This window comes from Berghia stephanieae, chromosome 12, assembly GCF_034508935.2.
Source record: "Berghia stephanieae isolate SIO BIC M18660-M18661 chromosome 12, UCSD_Bste_1.3, whole genome shotgun sequence".
Lineage (NCBI taxonomy): Eukaryota > Metazoa > Mollusca > Gastropoda > Nudibranchia > Aeolidiidae > Berghia > Berghia stephanieae.
Window position 1 is genome coordinate 34,462,223 of NC_088371.1, and position 19,074 is coordinate 34,481,296.

At 36.4% G+C, this 19,074-nt stretch overlaps 1 protein-coding gene across 2 annotated transcripts in view; it reads left to right on the plus strand.

The window, feature by feature from the left end:
• LOC144958132 (LIM and SH3 domain protein F42H10.3-like) overlaps positions 1-19,074 on the plus strand; it is a 125,896-nt gene that overhangs the window by 88,066 nt on the left and 18,756 nt on the right. For both annotated transcript variants that reach the window (XM_078889867.1, XM_078889868.1), the window contains exons 3-6: positions 276-360; positions 4,514-4,691; positions 8,968-9,087; positions 12,330-12,929. In XM_078889867.1, coding sequence (XP_078745993.1) covers positions 276-360; positions 4,514-4,691; positions 8,968-9,087; positions 12,330-12,929 — 983 coding nt within the window. The remainder of the gene's footprint in view (positions 1-275; positions 361-4,513; positions 4,692-8,967; positions 9,088-12,329; positions 12,930-19,074) is intronic.

Genomic DNA, 19,074 nt, shown 5'->3' on the forward strand with positions numbered 1-19,074 from the left:
TATAAATAGAGCTCATTTACAGGTCTCTCTCTCTTTCTCTCTCCCTTATCTTTAATATATTCTGTTGAGTGATGAATGTGTCGTTTAAATAAAGCATTTGCTGATTGTTATCGTCATTGTTGTTGTCGTTGTCATCATCATCATCGTCACCGTTTTCATCATTATCATCATCATCATCATCATCATCATCATCAATTCAATGCTTTTTTTCATTAATATGTTTTCAAAATTTTCCCCCTACCCCACCCTTCACCCTAACCCTCATTAATGTGCAGCCACTACCCGACAACCAAACACACAGTGGTAGCTGACACACCCGAGAACAGGAGGATTGCAGAGAACACCAAGATTCAGAGTGCTGTGAGTTTTATTTGCTACAGGAAAGTTGGTGGCCACAATTTGACTACTATAGGTTTTGAAAGAAAATGAATTCTTTGGATAAAGAAATACAAAACATGGGCCTCTTTGGGATGCTTCTTCTTCTTCTTCTTCTTCTTCTTCTTCTTCTTCTTCTTCTTCTTCTTCTTCTTCTTCTTCTTCTTCTTCTTCTTCTTCTTCTTCTTCTTCTTCTTCTTCTTCTTCTTCTTCTTCTTCTTCTTCTTCTTCTTCTTCTCTTCTTCTTCTTCTTCTTCTTCTTCTTCTTCTTCTTCTTCTTCTTCTTCTTCTTCTTCTTCTTCTTCTTCTTCTTCTTCTTCTTCTTCTTCTTCTTCTTCTTCTTCTTCTTCTTCTTCTTCTTCTTCTAAGTTGTAAGAATTGATAAATGATAAGTGCATATTTTTAACAAAACTTGAATATACGATAAGATGCCATAATAATAATAATAATAATAATAATAATAATAATAATAATAATATGGGCTTTTGCAATGTTATTCGATACAGCCTCTTTTTGGATCTGTAATATTTGTTGGTGTTGTTGTTTGCTGTTATTGCCAAGCACAGATCCAATACCACAGCGAATACGAGCAGCACAAGTCCAACATCATCTCTGTAGCCATCACGCCTGAGATGGCCACTCATCTTAAAAACAGCCAACATTTCAGTTTGGTATATTGTATAGAGAGTGATATTTAAGAATGATGAATCAAGAGTTAACCCCCCCCCCCCCCCCCCTCTTTTCATAATGATGATAATGATCGTTATGTCCTTTGGTGTTAAAAACAGCCAACATTTCAGTTTGGTATATTATTTAAGAGTGATGATTCAAGAGTTATCCCCCCTTTGCCTAGTGATGATAATGATCGTTATGTCCTTCCTTTGCAAGTCTTTGGTTGATTTTTTTTACCAGTTGTGTTGGTCATGTTTGAGGTTCAACCACAGTTGTTTGCACGTGATGCCTTGGGTGTTTGAATGGAGGCTATGGACTTACAGGAATGTAGACTCAACGAGTATTTATGGCTTAGAAATTTAATTGAATTTCTTTTAGGTCATAGTTTTCCTTTTAAACGTTTTATCCATTTGGTTCTAACTGTTGAGGCCGGTGTTTTGAACCAGTGGACCTGTGAGAGCAATGCAAGTAGCAGTCCTTCAAAGCCATCAGGCACATGGGACGAAAGTTTATCACAGTTTCTTCTGCCCTAAACTGACAATAGCTATTGTTTGCTCCTCCTTGGATAGGATGCTAGTCTATCGCAAAGTATTTTCAACGAGATCTAAAAGCTAACTTCTGCTACCCAATCACTGCTGGGTGGGAGGGGGGTGTCTGTTGAATAAAGAAACTCGACTTCACCAGCAATTGATCTCGGTCACTTTTCATGTGAAGTTAGTGCTCTACCAATTAAGCTATCTCGACCCCCAACAGCAATACATCTATGGCATAAATGTGAGTCACATGCCTCGCTCCAGATCTCTCTTAGTGAAACAGCTCACTTTCCCAGAGCAACCGTTTTTACTGGTTTATTGGAAAAGTAGGATTTTAAAAGACATTCTGCCTCACAGATTAAAGGTCAAGTTCTCTCCCCCCCCCCCCCCTCCCTCCTTGCACAATTCAACGTCAGCTGCAAAAGCTTAAGAGTGACAATTTCACTTCTAACCTTTGACCTTTCCATGGACAAAATTTTGTTTTGTTTTGAGGTTTTATAAAAGTGGAAATTTACACCCAGACTGACACCATCTCTTTTTTTTTCTGTCATAGATTTTATTCAAGAAGTTCTTGATCGTGTCACCCCCTCCTTTCCTCTCCTCTCTCCCCTACCCCCTTCCCCGCTCTCTCTTGCTTCTTCCCTACCCTTCCTCCTCCATCCTCCCTCTAGCTCTTCCATCCCCTCTCTCATCCTCATCACCAAAAAAAACAACTCATAACCTTCATTCCCGCCCACCTCATACCAAATACACAAACACAAATTACTACCCTTCTTCATAAAACTCACCCCCTTCCCCCCCATCCCACCCTCCGCCCCCTTCCTTCCCCACCACACCCTCTACTCTTTCTGGATCTTTCAAGTATTACCTTACTGTCCTGGTCCTCACTCGTGTGTTTGTGTGTGTGTGTGTGTGTTGATTCCAATAATTTTGCTTTTTCTAATTGCCACAAAAAGCAAAATACAAACAAAAATAAAAAATTACAAAATTGAGAATTTATCATTAAATGTGCTCAAAGTGATTTACAAGGGTATCTAGCCAACATCAACACCTAACTTGTAGGAAGAGACATGATTCCTGTTAGGGGATATTACAATTTAAATTGTTGGGTTTTTTGGGTTTTTTTTTTGTTGTGATAGACAATGCTATTAACGGCCGGTCATGTACTCATTTTACATCTGAGTACAGTGAGGGAATGTGAGTAAAGAGTCTTTTCCAAGGACTCAACGATGCCCCACTCAGAACGGGACTCGAACCGTGGTGGACCTTCCAGTCCGAAGACGAGTTTAATACCACACAGCCACACAAAAGGTGGATTTTGTATTTTGACGTGTTTTTTAAAATATCTTAATAACTGATATCTCCAGTTAAGTGCACTGTTTGGTTGGAATAAGATTAGAATCTGATTACTTTTGAGGTTATTTGGAGCTACTGAGGACAAGGAAATAAAGTAAAAGAAAGAAAGAAGAAGAAAAAAGAAAATAAAGTTAGGGTTATTTATATAAAACTTAGAAAGATTCAATATAGCCATTCTATGGCTCTCACGAAACACAACAGTCACGATTCACATCATGACAAAGACAGTTAAAGTAGCCTTCACAGTCATTTTTTTCATTGGATCTGAAGGTCATCCCTGTGAAACAGATAATAGCAATGGTTTGTTGTTACCCTTTGGATAGGACGCCGGTCTATCACAAAGTACCTCCCACCAGATGTCCCAGTCAATGCTGGGTGGACTGGGGGGGGGGGGGGGTCGGAACCAAAAACAATCTCTACTGCACCTGGGATTGATCTTGATTCCTTTGCTAGCGATGTGAGTGCGTTACCAACTGAGTCATTGGGAATCCTGAAGAAAATTAAAGAAAGGATTTTTAAATTTTGTTTAAAAGTATGTCAGCAAAATTGAAATTGCCTGTAGCCTGTAGGTCATTTTATCGAAAATGAACAGGGAATGAAGTGAGTAGAAAAGTGCCAGAAGACAAATAGAGAATAAAAACTTTGCAGCGATGCAGCGTTCAAATCCTCGACCTTTCTGTGACGACAACTCCGCCTGGCTGTGAGAGGGATGCTCTGCAATCGATGCCATCCACCACTCAAAAAAAAAAAAAGAAAAAAGTAGTATCAAGCTTAGTATCTATCCCGAGTCCATCTCCCGACTTCCTGAGGTCATGGGTTCAACACACAAACTCTGCAAAGTTTGTCTACGATCCAGTGCTTAATAGCCAATCTTCTCAACACAAACATATAACATAAGAGACGATTGAGATACCAAGTGAGTAAGCTCCGATATTGGGGGTGAATGTTATTTCAGAAAAGTGAGTGGAGCAGGCACTTATTTTATGTTGATAATAACAAGAAATGAAGTGAGTAGAAAAGTGCCAGAAGACTAAAGCATCAGCTTTTTATTTTGTATTGAAGTACTTTATGGGTTAAATGTCTTGAGAAAAAGTCAACAACAAGTTTGATAGTATATTGAGTGTGATTATAAGAGGAGACCTTTTTGATGAGCATGCTTTTAACTCACCTAATCCTAGAGATTTTTGCTACTTTTCAAAATTGGGGGGAAACAATGTATTAAAAATGAACCTGTACATAGACAGATATTTTTATTCAACTATCATTAACATGCAAAAATTGAAAACATTAGTTTTGATACTACGCCTATAATTTGACTCGGAAAAATGTAATAAATAGGCATGGGGTAAAAGTAACCCCGGGTATACTACGGATATAGTCGGTGTTAGGGTTGAGTGAGTTAAAGGGGTAAATTTATATAGTAGACATTCTGAATCATGTTCGTAGCCGGAGCACTAATAGACACAGACCGCTGTATTTATTCCTTATTATTACTCTTGAATTTGAATTAAACTGAATATTAGTGATATCGACTGCCTCTTATTCTTCCTCTCTTATTTATTCTTTCGTTTCATCAGGTGAAATACCATGAAGATTTTGAGAAACAGAAGGGGTTGAAGACATCAGTGGCCGATGACCCTGAGACGGCTCGTATACGCCAGAACACAGCTAACCAGTCCAACGTGTCATACTGGGGGGTTCGGGAACAGAGGACGGCCATGGAGAATAAAAGACCCAACGAGCAAGTGGATGAAGGTGAGGAGGATAGTGACTTGTAGGATTTAAAAAAAACATTTTTGGATTCGTGACCCATCCCCTGAAAACGGTATTACAGGGCTGCCAAGTGTCCCACATCACTGCTTGGGGTGGACAGGGGGTCAGAAAAAAAAAATAATTGCGACTTTACCCATCATCAATCTCGATACTTTTGCGTTGAAGCGAGCACTCTACAAATGAGCTGTCTCTTTCTCCCCCCCCCCCCCCACCCGTATTAAAAAATAAAAAGTACATAAGATTAGCATAAAGATCAATTACATTTCATTTCTTGTCACTAAATATTAAAACTTTCAAATCTTGTAAAGCGTGTTGAACACGTTTAATGGATATTGTCCTACATAAATGCTTCAATCTATTTTTGTCGACTGGTTTTCCCCAAAGCAATACCGTTTTGAGATGATGGGTCATTCCTTCCTTTGCCACTGGTTTTCAGTACTGATGGATTTCTACGGGGTCAGATGAGGAATTGCCTCCTTTTAAAGAATCAAATGTGGAACTAATAATCGGTGCAATTTCCTCACTCTATTATAAAAATGATAGAGTGGTGAGGGCTGCCTGAAGCCTGAGATCATGAAATGCAAACGAAAGAGTGATGGAGGCTGCCTGAAACCTGAGATCGTAAAATACAAACGAAAGAGTGATGGAGGCTGCCTGAAGCCTGAGATCGTGAAATGCAAACGAAAGAGTGATGGAGAAGCTTCCGATGCGATCATGGGTGAAAGTTCGCCGGAAAAATCCGGCATGGCCGGATTTTTATTTTTGAAAAAGAGGTCTCGCCGTTTTTTTTTTGTCTGGCCGGAATTCGAAAATGAAAAAAACCGGCATTTATATAATTAACCGCACTTCCTGTTTTTTCCTCTTATTTGTAGTTGCAGGATTTTTTTTTCTGAGCACCTGCCTTTGCAGGATTAATATCATTGAGTAACTTTCACCCATGGATGGGATCAATACAGACATTACGAAACGTCCATTGTCTGTATTGTTCCCATCCAAAGCCTCTCCATTATCACTCTTTTGTTTGTATAAATGTAAGAGTAGTTTATCATCTCAATTGCTCTGAAAGTGGGGGTTAGTGCAGTAAAAATGGGGCTTTGAGGCAATTGTTCAAAATTTTCCTCCTCTTTCACTTTTTGTCACCAACAGCACTGAATTTTAGTCCGTTCTTTTTAAAAATTTATTTTAATTGTGAGTTGTCGAATTTCATGAGTCTATGAAATCGTCCTAGTCCAAGACAGCTTGTCGTGGCAAGGGATTCTATGATTCTATGACATAACAACACGAACACGAGTCTGTTTGGAATGGTGAAATGAATCAAAAGAATTATGTCTTGTGTCCTCTTTCTTCCGTTCAACAAGCTTGACGTGGTGTGATTTGTCTGTGTGGCTTCAAAAATGCTATGACTGTGCTTGTGTCTTGTTGAACAAAAACGAATAAAACAGATTTCAAAAAGAATAACATACCAAAACATGGAACAATTCAGACTCAAAACCCCTTTCTTCAGCTAAATAACGACAAAAGAAATCACTTAAAATTTGCCAAGCTTTTCTCTGCCGTCTTTCTAGACTTTAAGCGATGTACTCATGTTTTAATTGTTTTTGTTATTGGCTGAAGAAGGGTTTTGAGCCTGAAACATTCTGTGTTTGGTATTTTGTTCCATTGACTTTCTACTGTCCACAGCTTCTAACAGCTTTTGTATCACTTTGACTTCATGTGTCGTTGGTGGTGAAGTGACTGATGGATTGTTTTTGAGTGTTGTCAACTTTTCTTCGTTGCTTTCTTTAACTTTGTGGCTTTCTGAACAATGCACTTCTCTTTACTGTGATGATAATGCAATTTACACAGGCTTGTCTTTATTACTCAGTTGATAGAATTCTCTGTACAGCGGTTATTCAACGCTTCATTATTTGTGTCAAGTTAACGAATCTTTTTAATTTTGTCTGCACTTTTTTTTTCCTCTGTTTTTGAATTGTATTTCATTTAACAAGTTTTCTTTTTGCTCTCTGCATTTTGTTTGAGTTAATTCTGATTCAGACGGAACCGATGTGCACCTATTTGCAGGTCTGATAACCCAATTTATTATGGCCTCATTGTTGTAATGGCAATCTGAGAGAAAAAAACACAAAATATTGTCCGTTACTACAATATTAAACTAGGCCCATAATTGCGTTCAGATGTCAGACCTGCATATATGTACATGTCGGAGAGAACTGATTCTTTTCTTATAACAATTTTTGTTTTCGTGGTGTTACTTTCTAGCAAGGAAGAAAGGTGTTAGAAAAACCAAGAAAGGTAGAGTAGCATTTTGACTAGAACAGAACCTTTCCAAAGAGAACCTTTCCATAAAGAGTGAGAGCCTTTTCCAAAGGAAATTACTAATCATTGGAACTGTTGGAATGTTGATGAATGATTTTTTATTTTTTTTCATTTTTTTTGGCATGATCAATGGAAAATTACATTCTCACAAACTAAATCAATCCCAAGCCGATAGGTCCTTAACCAGATGTGTCAACTGTTGTGAAAATTACAAATTTTGTATGTAAAAATGGTGCCAATATGAAAAAATTTTAAAATATTTTCACAGTGGATTTTTGTCAAGGGTTTATTTATTCCATTTTTCAGTATAAAGTAGCATTTTAAAAACTGTAGAACAAATCTTGATAGATGAGTGACAGTTTCAATTTTCCTAACATGACCATTGTTTCGATTCTCCACCGCCATTTTTGAAGTATTGAAAGGTAGTGCAAAGCAGTCCTAGGGGTTTTTTTTTTCCTATTCGGTCAGCTTGAGGTCGGAGGAATTTTTTTTTTTTTCTATTAGGGTTATAAGTCTTAGTAAAGGTCCTAGGGTGTTTGTTTTTCCTCTTGAGGTTAGTTAAAGGTACTACTAGGTTTCATTTTTTTTTCTTAGGTTAAGTTAAAAGAATACGTGGGTTGCTTACCTTAGCACGAGGATCTTACGAGGATGTCCTCCCTTTCTTTGAATTGATATTAATGAAATGAGGATTGCGCTGGATCCACATTTTAAAAAAGGGAAATTACACATTTTCACTACCAAATTGCATATTTCAAATTTTTGAGGTTGACATCTCTGCCATAACTAACAAACGTGTGAATCAATTTGTCATTGTTTATTGATTAGTGAATCCATTGATTGATTGATCTATTGAATCATTGATTAGCTTACTGTTCCCAGCCAGTTTCATTCCCCAAATAAGATCTGGATGGCATGGATTTCAACCATTTTGTTTTTCCCACTCCAGTGACACAAATATATTGAGTTTTAAAAAAAAAAAAAAAAAAAAGGAGGAAAGGAGATCATATTTGTTGTGGACAAGACATGCCAGATATATTTCTCTGCCATCTGTCTGGAATTTAAATGATGTAATAATGTTTTTTATGTTTTTGTTATTGGCTGAAGAAGGGTTTTTAGCCCAAAACATTCTGATTTTGGTATTTTATTACTTCTAGAAACTTATTTTATTCATTTTTTTTCTTGAGATTTATTGCAAATCAAAATTATCCTTATTTATTTATTTTCTTTCAAACGGTGACAAGGAGTTCTTTTGAGTTTGGAAACTTTTCATTCTCTTTTCTACCTTTTTTAAAAATTTTTAATTTTTGTTTTTTTCAGTTCTTTAAATGAAAATGTTCGATTTCTTAACCTTCCCTCCTTCTTTTTCCCCCACTCCCTGTAACCCCAGCCCTCTCTTTGTTGGGACCATGAATCAATTAATTGTATGACGTTACTACTGTGAGAGATATTCTTAACACTTTTTTATCATTTTCTTTTCAATCCCCTCTTTCCCCCTCCCCACCTCTAACTCTTTCCCCCTCCCCACCTCTAACGCTTTCCCTTTACCCAACCAACCTCTTCCACGTCCTCCCCGTCCTCCCTTATAATCCTACAAAACTCGCATGCCAACAAATCCCCCCTCCCCCCTCCAACCACCCCTTGCTGCCTTTCCTTCCTACCCCCAACCTCTCTCCTCCCTTTCCTTTTCCCTATTTTCTCACCTCCCCTCTTTTTTCCCCCAATTCCTCCCTTCCTTCCATCCCTCCTTCCTTCCGTCCATCCTTCTTCCATTCATCTTTCCTTCCATTCATCTTTCCTTCCTTGTGTTCATCCTTTCTTCCATCTATCCTTCTTCCTTCCATCCATCCTTCCTTCCGTCCATCTTTTCTTCCTTCCTCCATTCCATCTTTCCTTCCTTCCTTCCATCCATCCTTCCTTTCATCCATCTTTCGGCAAAATTTAGTTGTGGCAAGAAGGCAACCTGGTAAAATCAGTGATTATGACCCAGCAGTAGATCAGCCCTCTCCCTATTCCCAGAGGTCCTCGGCCAATGTTGTATACGACTCCCAGAAAGGCGGGATAGGTAGGTGATAGCCTTACACAAATCCGTTTACTCGTAAAATTTGAATATTTTTATTTATTTATCAATATAATTAATAATTAATCATTGATAATTTATTATATCTGTAAAATGCATATATGTACGTATTCATCGTTTTTCATATTCTTAATCATCAGTTCTTAACAGAATCTTCTATTTCAGACAAAAAAGAATTATTTGAAAAACCAACCAATCAGCACACGTAACACAAGCATTAGATTTACCAAAAGATTTTGTACTTAAGACTATCAAAAAATAGAATTACAATTACACTTATTTTAAGCCCTCAATTTGTTTTAATGCTCGTGTGCTGAAGTTTGCGATTATTAAAATTAAATCGTATTGGGAAAAAGAAAATTACCCGTTTTTGAAAAATTGACTCTAGCTTTGAAAACTTCTTTTATAAAACAAAACAAAACTAAGGTTGGTAAACATGTATCGTCTTTTGCTGTCACAACTAAATTGCAGCAGTCCTGCCCAACTCCCCTTTGATTTAGATGAAATTGTGTGAATACGGTAAAGAGTGGCAGGGTTTCTTTTTATGAACCGATTCAATTTGCATGTATGTTGTTTGTTGGCCTTGACTATGTGTGTGTGTGTGTGTGTGCTATTGGACAAGAAACTATTTTAGTTGTTTTCGTTGTCCAATCATTTGTGTATGCACCGTGAATTAAAAAAGTAATTTAATCTCCCCATGCCCTTTCTACTCCGTCCCGCTTAAAGATTTGTAATTTGAGGAGAGGCCTGTTTTAGTTTAACAGTATAATATTGACAATGGTGCCATTCTCTAACATTACAAAATTGAACAAGAGAGACAAAAAAAAAACCACCATCGCACATGTTCCTGTGTTACCATTGCACATGTTCCTGTGTTAAGTCATGTGGTATTAAATCATGTTATTTTTACTGCACTCAGGCTTTCCATCTTTCCTGTTACAATGTTTGAGAACGACGCCAGCGCCGCGTCAATATATTATGTTTACCCCGTAGTCCACACTGCAAATTGACTGAATGTTTGTGTGTATCTTGCATGAGGTGAAATATGATCATCTATCTATGTGATAAATTTGCATCTTGGCAATGATAAATTCACATCTTGGCAGTGATAAATTCACATCTTGACAACGATAAATTCACATCTTGGCAATGATAAATTCACATCTTGGCAATTCAGAATTAATCTTGACTACATTTTCTTTTAGTTTTAAATTCTATACAGAGCTGCCAACTGTCCTGATTTGGCAATCTGGAGATTTTTTTATTTTTTATTTTTTTAATAAAATTTTTTTTAGACTATATGTGTAGAAATGACCAGAGAATGTCCCAGGGCTATGATTTTGTGACTAGCAAATCAAAACAAGGACCAGAATAATCTCTAAATCTGGATTATATTATATTATTTAATAGTCCACACATACTCACTGTTTGATTTGGAGTCATGATGGTAATGTGTGTGGTAGGGTGTCCCCTTTTAACACTCTTTCAAAAGTTGGCCACAATGTATAAAATATTTTGCCATCCTCTTCTTCACTCTGCTTGGTATTGGGTCTTGTAGTTTGTATTTTGTGTGGGTTTTTTTATAGTTTTATTTTGTACTAGGTAAACAAATTCCTCTTTTGTATTCTTTTTTTTTTTTTTCCATTTTTATTTATTTTTGTAGTTTGTGCTTCTGGATCATGAATGACGTTACTGCAGGTTTGTTTTGCGCAGGGTTTAGAAATGGGCAGAATTTTAATAATTTATTTTTTTACCTCCCCTTGGTTGCTCCTGGAGTTTATTGATTTATTTTTCATCCCCCTGTTCATCATAATCATTGTCATAAATAACCCTGAGAATCAATGCCTTTCAGATGCATCAATTTTCAATGTGATATATACGGTCTGGAAAATTCCATTCTGTAAACATTTATCATTTGTGACCCTCCGTCTCAAAACGGTATTATGTCGGGATGATTCAGACCCCAGAAAGTGAATTTAGAGATAGAATGATGAGAAATTGGACCTTAGAAGCTTTTGTAAAGCAAAAAATAGTATTTATACTCCAGCATGACGTAGAGAAATTAAACCCAAGTTTGATATTGGTGGCTATAAATTTAATTTCCCTCACCGAGTGGATCCCGACATAATACCGCTTTGAAACGGTGGGTCACATTTGTCATGTCAAGCTTAGGTGATAATTATTTATTAATTTTTGAGGTATGTAATATAGATTTCTAAATATTGTATGATCTACGGTTATAAGAGCAACATTTATTTCATCATTTATGACAAAGACATGACCGTAAAGTTGAGAATGTTTATAAAAGATTCTTGCATAACAGATGATTGATATTTGAAAGTGAACAAAAACGTCACAGCTTTTTTATAAGGTATACAACAAAAAACAAACCATTTCTTATTTTGCTTATTGTCTATTCTTTACTTTTTCTTTTTAAAAAATTATTTACTTTAATCTAGTCACCTTCATGGTTATATCCATGAAATATTTACATCATCTTTCAAATTCAAACACAAGGGTTTATTCTTTGACATATGTGACCTGTCACCATCATCTGGTATTATGTCGGGATGAAATGGTTGCTTTGAATTCAATTCTAAGTCGTTACTTATAAAACTCGAGTTGAACGGAGGGAGTTTTGTTTCTTAAGTTCAAAATCTTCAAATTTCCTCAATTCTCTGGTCATCTGTACATAAAACCCTATTCATTTCATCCAGTTATGACCGACAAAAACTCTATCTCACCCAGTTATGACCGACAAAAACTCTATTGATCTCATCCAGTTATAACCGACAAAAACTCTATTTACCTCATCCCGTTGTAATCGACAAAAACTCTATTCATCTCATGCAGTTATAACCGACATCATTCCAGATTGATGTGTTGACTGGTGCAGTTAATCTTGTGGTTTTAGAGGTTCAGTTGATTGATGTATTGGGCCATGAACCTTGTTGTTTGAGGAATAAATCCTTGCACCTTATAAATGGAGTTATTATTATTATTATTATTATTATTATTATTATTATTATTATTATTATTATTATTATTATATTATTATTATTTTATTATTATTATTATATTTTATTATTATTATTATCATTATCATTATCATAGGAACCCGATAAATCTCTGGACCTCATGATTCCATTTTCTTTTAAAAACCCCAATGCCATCTTTTATTTTCCTTCTTACAACCTGTCATAATTATCATTATTCTGCCCTTTAAGGCAGTCAGCGTTCCAGCTCACACAGTTACGCCCCTTTTAGCTACGGTGGAAGTGCTGCCTCCCCTTCCTCCACCTCTCATCCCTCACCTACCTCCACGTCCTCCTACCGAAATAGCGGTGGTGGTTCCGGCGGCCGGAACAGTTACGGAGATCCCGGACCAGACCAAGTGCAAATTAGACCTGGCAGTGGCAGTGGCGGTGGTAACAGATCAAGCGGAGGATACGGGATTGATCCCAGTTACAACTCTCAGCAGAATCGTTCCAGTTATGGACAGCGTGACTCTGGCTACAGTCAGAGGCCTTACAGTTACGGTAATCCTCCTCCTCCTTCTCACCAAGCACCGCCACCGCCACAACAACAGCAACCACCACAACAGCAACAGCAGCAATATCACCATTATGAGCAAATACAGCAAAATAACAGTCCCAGGAGCTCTTCAGGATATGGAGATAGTAGTAGAAATAGCACAGGCAATGTCGGAGGATTTAGTTACTCAAGTGGTGGAGGTAGCGGCGGTAGAGGCAGCGGCTATTACCACCAGCAACAACAACAACAACAGCAGCAGCAGAGATCAAGCGTTGGACAGTACCCCGCTCAGAGTGAGTATCTGAACACCTAGCACTACGGCAGCACCACTGCTAACTAGGTCTTGGTGTGCTCTCTACTGAATCTCACGCAGCCAACAACACAACACAACACATGTGTTAAATAATGAGTGTGTTTACAGTGTCATAAAAAAAACAAAAAACAACAAGCAGCAAACTGTGCTGTTTAATTGTGTTGTGTGTAACAATGCGTTGTGGTTGTAGGTCCACATCTTTGGGCGTGTCTGTCTGTGCTTGTAAGGAGTCTGGTGAGGACTTCCTTTTCCCTCCCAATCCTTTCCTGCAATGTTACACAGTATGACTACTAAATATCATGTGATAATATCAGGATTCCTTATGCACAACCAATCTGTATTCATTGTTTTATCGTCATTCTATTATGTCCTTTTACTTGTACGATGTTCTTTAACCCTCTCTTTACCAACAACAGGAAAATGGTTCACATTCGATACAATACAATCAAAGTTTTTCTCATTCAGATTTACTTCGTACTTCACAAAATTTGAAGAGAAATTTTTGTTATAGTTATAAAGACTTAATCCTGTTTCATAAATTGTGTTTTGCTTCACAAATTTATGTTATAGTATGTCTTTTTTATCTCTGAGTTTGAGTGTTAAATCAATGATTGTGTTGGGTCAGTCTGACATGCTTTGAAAAAATCTTGAAAATGGTTGGTAAAGGGAGTTAAGCCTCGTCATTTATCAGTTGTTTTTTTTTTTTTTTAATAAGGTTTCGAAAAAATAGAAATTATAAAAAAATCATAACCTTATGAGATAAATTGTATTAGTAATTAAAGTCCTGCCTTTTTAAGGGTATGAAAATATCTAATAATCTCATTCTATATTTACCTCTATATAAGAATTTTTCTTTAATTGTACACAAGTGTCCTGTATTTATCTCACTAATTGTTATCATTTATCAAGCTATCACTACCACGTTATCATGCTGTAATGTTATGGCTTACCATATTTCAATATCCTTGTACTTACATCTATCCAAAATTTCAATATCATACGCGTAGTAATAGTGGCATTTTTTAAACTCACTTTTGCTAGTCTCTACTATTTTTACGTATCGAGTACTATCTGGCATCTTGGCTGAACAGGAAACAAGGTTGGCTCGGACCGTCTAAAGGGGAAAAAACTGTACGAGTAAACACAGTTACTAAGTCATAGTTACTAAGTCATTTTATTTATAAACCGCTAGAGGCTGTGGACTAAAAAGTGATAAACAAATATGAATATATCAGCTTGAAAAAAGAACAAAATACCAAACAGGGAACGTTTCGAGATCAAAACCCTCCTTTTTATTAAGTCATATATACGGCCTGTTTCCTTATGACAGCTGAGTACCCTGGAAAATGACAGATAGTTGTTTTCATTTCTTTGTCACAAGTAATAGCCACAATATTTACTATATGCGGCTCTGATGATATTTAGTCAGTTTAAGGGAAAGGGATCTAGTATTACTTCAACAATGAAAAATTACTTTATGAGCCACAACACAATAGATTGAGTTCTGTTTTGCTCTCACCAGTAGTCTTTCAGAGCCATTAGGCTTATGGAGCCGGAGTTTATCCCGGTTTCTTTATCGTGACATGGACAATATCAATAGCAATTGATGGGTAGAATATGGATTGGGGGGGGGGGGGGATAGAACAAAGAATTTTCAACTGCACCCGAGATCGATCTTGGACCCTTTGTGTGTTAAGGCAAATGTACTTTGTGGAAACTTTTAAGACGTATGCATCGGAACAGACAATGGTTTGATTGATATTCCTGGGCCAAAATAATAGATAGTATTCTTATCTTAATTTATTTTTTACACATTGATTTGAACTGGACAATAAAAGGTTATTTATTCAGTGTTTTATTCCATCATAACTATATTTAGAATATATATATATATTTTTTAAAATCTTCTCTATTTCGATTTTTTTAAATCTTGGCTTTCTTCTGTTTCATGTATTGTTTGCCATTGTCACTGTCCTATCAATGCGCTATTGTTTATTTATGCAGTATTGGCTGTGCATATCTGTTTTCTTGTTCTTTACCTCAACAAGAAACAAGGGTTTTGTTTGGTGTGGTACATTATTAATTAATTCAATACATCCCATTTCCCCCCCATGATTAAGACCATATTTCTTAATTTGTAAAGGGAAGAAATGAATCGGTTTCATATAGACAACCTTTGACATGGATAGAGATGTTTCAGTTCAGAAATAGGGGATGTAAATGTTGCTGCTCGAAGCTCGAAGAAATAAATAACCATGTGAAATTGAATGTAAGCTTCAATTTAATATACGAAAACAGATAATGTGGGCGTTTCAGGTTTCCCCTTTTATCAACAAAACAGGATGAATGAAACACAACAGACGAATGAGATAATGTGATAATGGCTTTGTTAGGGTGAATAAGGTGTTTTTCCAGTCAAAGGTTGTTTATGAATAAATATCTTTTGTCCTTATAGTTATTATGCATAACCTTATCTTTTTACTAACGTTATTATTCCACAATATAAACATGCAGTTAAACGCCCCCCCCCCCTCCCCCCTCCTTCCTGTCCTCTATACACTAACAACTTATTATACAGTCGTGACTGATGGTGGGTTGTGGAAATATAACCAGAGATTGATAGGATAAGGGTGACTATTCATCACATCACATAGCACAATTGCACTGGGTAGTGGTATCACTCTCTCTCTCTCTCTCTCTCTCTCTCTCTCTCTCTCTCTCTCTCTCTCTCTCTCTCTCTCTCTCTCTCTCTCTCTCTCTCTCTCTCTCTCTCTCTCTCTCTCTGTATCAAACATTCAAATATGATCACATTTCAATGCATCTATTTATTCTCTCTGTTAGTTTTCAGATTCCATCCCAATGGGGGTTTAGTTCTATTCATTGGTCTAAGGCAGGCATCACCTATTACTATTATAAATTTTGTTTTATTTTTAAAGCCTGTATGTCTTTGTACTTTTCACGGTCATTATTTTATGTTTTTCTGCGCCTTCAATCATTGTCCAGTCTATAGATCCGTGTCCACATTAACCATTTACAAGCAGGGTTCAAGTTGAATCTTAACTCAACATCATATTTGACTTGTTTTTACAACCAGACCAAACGAGCAGTAGCAGTAATGCTAGCCAGACTTGATTGCAGTGTCTTGTTGTTTCTCCTTTCTGTTTGAAAACGACACAATATTATATAATTTCCGGTTAGACCAAAATCGAACCCTGCCTTGCAATGGAAAGATTAGAATTATGGTAATTTGATGTCGCTCTCACTGCCATTGTGTTTGTTTTTTGTTTTTTTAATTGACTGTATTTTGTACTGTCCAATTGTGTTCGGGCATTGTCCATGTTCAACTTTGCTTGTCTCTTGTTCAAAATTCCAGTTTTTCTTTCAGTCATACTCCTTTCTTTATTGTGAAGAACATTTTAGAAACATGAGCGTAATAGGCACTTATGTTGATAATAGCGAGAGATAAGGTGAGTAGACAGTGTCAGATGATGGCAGAGAATACAAACTTTAGCATTGCCGACGCAAAAGTTTTTATTCATTGTCATCTTCTGACACTTCCATCCTCACTTCAATCTCTTGATGAATATTTTAGGTGTGTTCACGGGTATGTGCTTACTGTGACCAAGTGCTAAATCTTGATCGTGTACTGTTACTCTGATGACGACAAGAAATGAAGTGAGTAGAAAATTGCCAGAAGACAATAAAGAATAAAGACTTTGCGACGTTGAGGATTCGAACCCACGACCTAACTTATGACAACTCTGTCCCGCCAGGAGAGGTACGCTCTACAATCAACGTCATCCGACTCTCAAAAAAAAAAAAAAGTGGTATCATCAACTGTAGTAACTGTCTTGAGTCCCTCTCGGGACTTCTCTGATGGTAGAGTGCCAGACAAAATAAATAGAAATATACAAGAAATCAGCCTTCCTCTTCTAGGATGACAATTTCTTGAGTTTAAAAAAAAGTTTTTATTCTAAATTCGTTTGCCACAGATAGGTCACAGCCGAGAACTTATAAAAAATGTTCACCCCGTGCAAGTCATTCCTCTAAATCACCCTCTTGCTAATTAGAATAACAACTTTTGATTAAACATAGAAGCTTAAAACATGCTCAAAACATATTGTGTGTTTTCAATTATCTGGGCGTCTTGTTCGAGAGTGTTTTTATTGATCTGTCATTGCCGTTTTGGTAAATGATAAAAGTGAATCTGAGAGAAGATTTATCTGATATGCAATTATGGGGAGAGAACTGTACTTTCTGTCATAATGATTATTGATTATTAATTGTTTCAATTATTTTTCAGGTGAACAACAATAATTATATATATATATATATATATATATATATATATATATATATATATATATATATATATATATATATAATGTATGATGTACATAGATATCATGTGATATTGGTCATCTATAGAATATTGCAATTTATATATTTTTTTCAATTCTCTGTACAGTCGTATCTCTGTAATCCGAAACTCCCCAATCCCGATGTCTCCATTATCCGGACAGGTTGTCTGGGGACGGATTTTTTCCTTCTTTATGTGTACACTTTAGGGACCGATTCCACTATCCGGATGTCTGATGTCTGTAATCCGGGCAAGATGCTGGGAATGGAGGTGTTCGGATTGGAGAGATGTGACTTTACTTTGTTGATATTGTCGAAATGCCAAGAAAATGTAACAGTAATAATCTATGCATGAAGTCCATAAAACTATGTATGTGATGAGGTAGTCGACTTTTTGATGAAGTCCATAAATGTGATGAGGTGGTCGACTATTTGAACTCCATAAAACTATGTATGTGATGAGGTAATCGACTATTTGATGAAGTCCATAAAACTATGTGATGATTTGCATATTGGATAAAAATAAACCAATTAAACTCCTGTGTCTGGTTTGAAAGATTTCCATGTGTTTCTTTACTTCGGATTTTGCTGTCTTCATTCTAAAATGCTGTATCATTCGAACCTCAAATCACTTGGTGAGAGTCCTCCCTTTGGAACCAGTGAGATTTTAAAATAGATACTTCTGCTTCTTATTTGGGGGTTTTATTTTTGCTTTCACTGTATGCTTCTCTAAATTTGTGAATTTATAAATTTCTGCCAAATGTTGCCAAAAAATTTATATTTTAGTTGACACATAAAAACTTTTTTTTTTCTCTCAAAATTCGGAAAGTAGTAGATTTGACATATTAAGCTTAATGTGACTTTTAGATTCATATAAGGCTTTACAATGAAAGACTTTTTAATTGCAATGAGCTTTACATGAGTAGGACTTTTTAGATTGTGTCATATGAAGGCTTTCAATGGTAGGACTTTTAGATGTGCAATGAGTCTTTACAATGAGTAGGACTTTTTAGATTGTGTCATATGAAGGCTTTACAATGAGAAGGACTTTTTAGATTGTGTCATATGAAGTCTTTACAATGAGTAGGACTTTTTAGATTGTGTCATATGAAGTCTTTACAATAACCTACTGAATATACAAACTTTTAGTTGAAACAGCAGAACCGTGTACAAACTGTATCACATTTATTTTATTATTATTTTTTTTTTCATATTTCACTCGTTTTATTTCTACTGTTTGTATCATTGCTCTGTACTTCGCTATTTCATCCAGTTTTCACACCACTTATCACGTTCACATGATTTCGTTCGTACCCTCTTTTCGTTTCCCCTGCCTTCATTTGTGTTGAATATGATCCAGAAAAAGTGTGTAGCGAGCTATTATATCAATAATGATTTGTCATTTGGAAACAAAGAATAAAAAATATTGCGGTATCAGAGAGCTACACTCCAATTGGCTGAGAGAGTGGCTGGATGGCTCACTGGCAAGTGTGCAACTGTTCGCCGATCTCTCTCTCTCTCTCTCTCTCTCTCTCTCTCTCTCTCTCTCTCTCTCTCTCTCTCTCTCTCTCTCTCTCTCTCTCTCTCTCTCTCTCGTTGGTTATCTCTCCCAGACAGATGGAGTCTGCTGTGTCGATTGGATTCCGAGTTTGAGTATTTGACACCGTGATATTTTTATTCCTTATTTTCACCTGGCACTCCATTTATTTGTGTTTTAATCTAAGTCAAAAATCATATTTAGTTTCTTTATATTTTTCTGTTTTTGA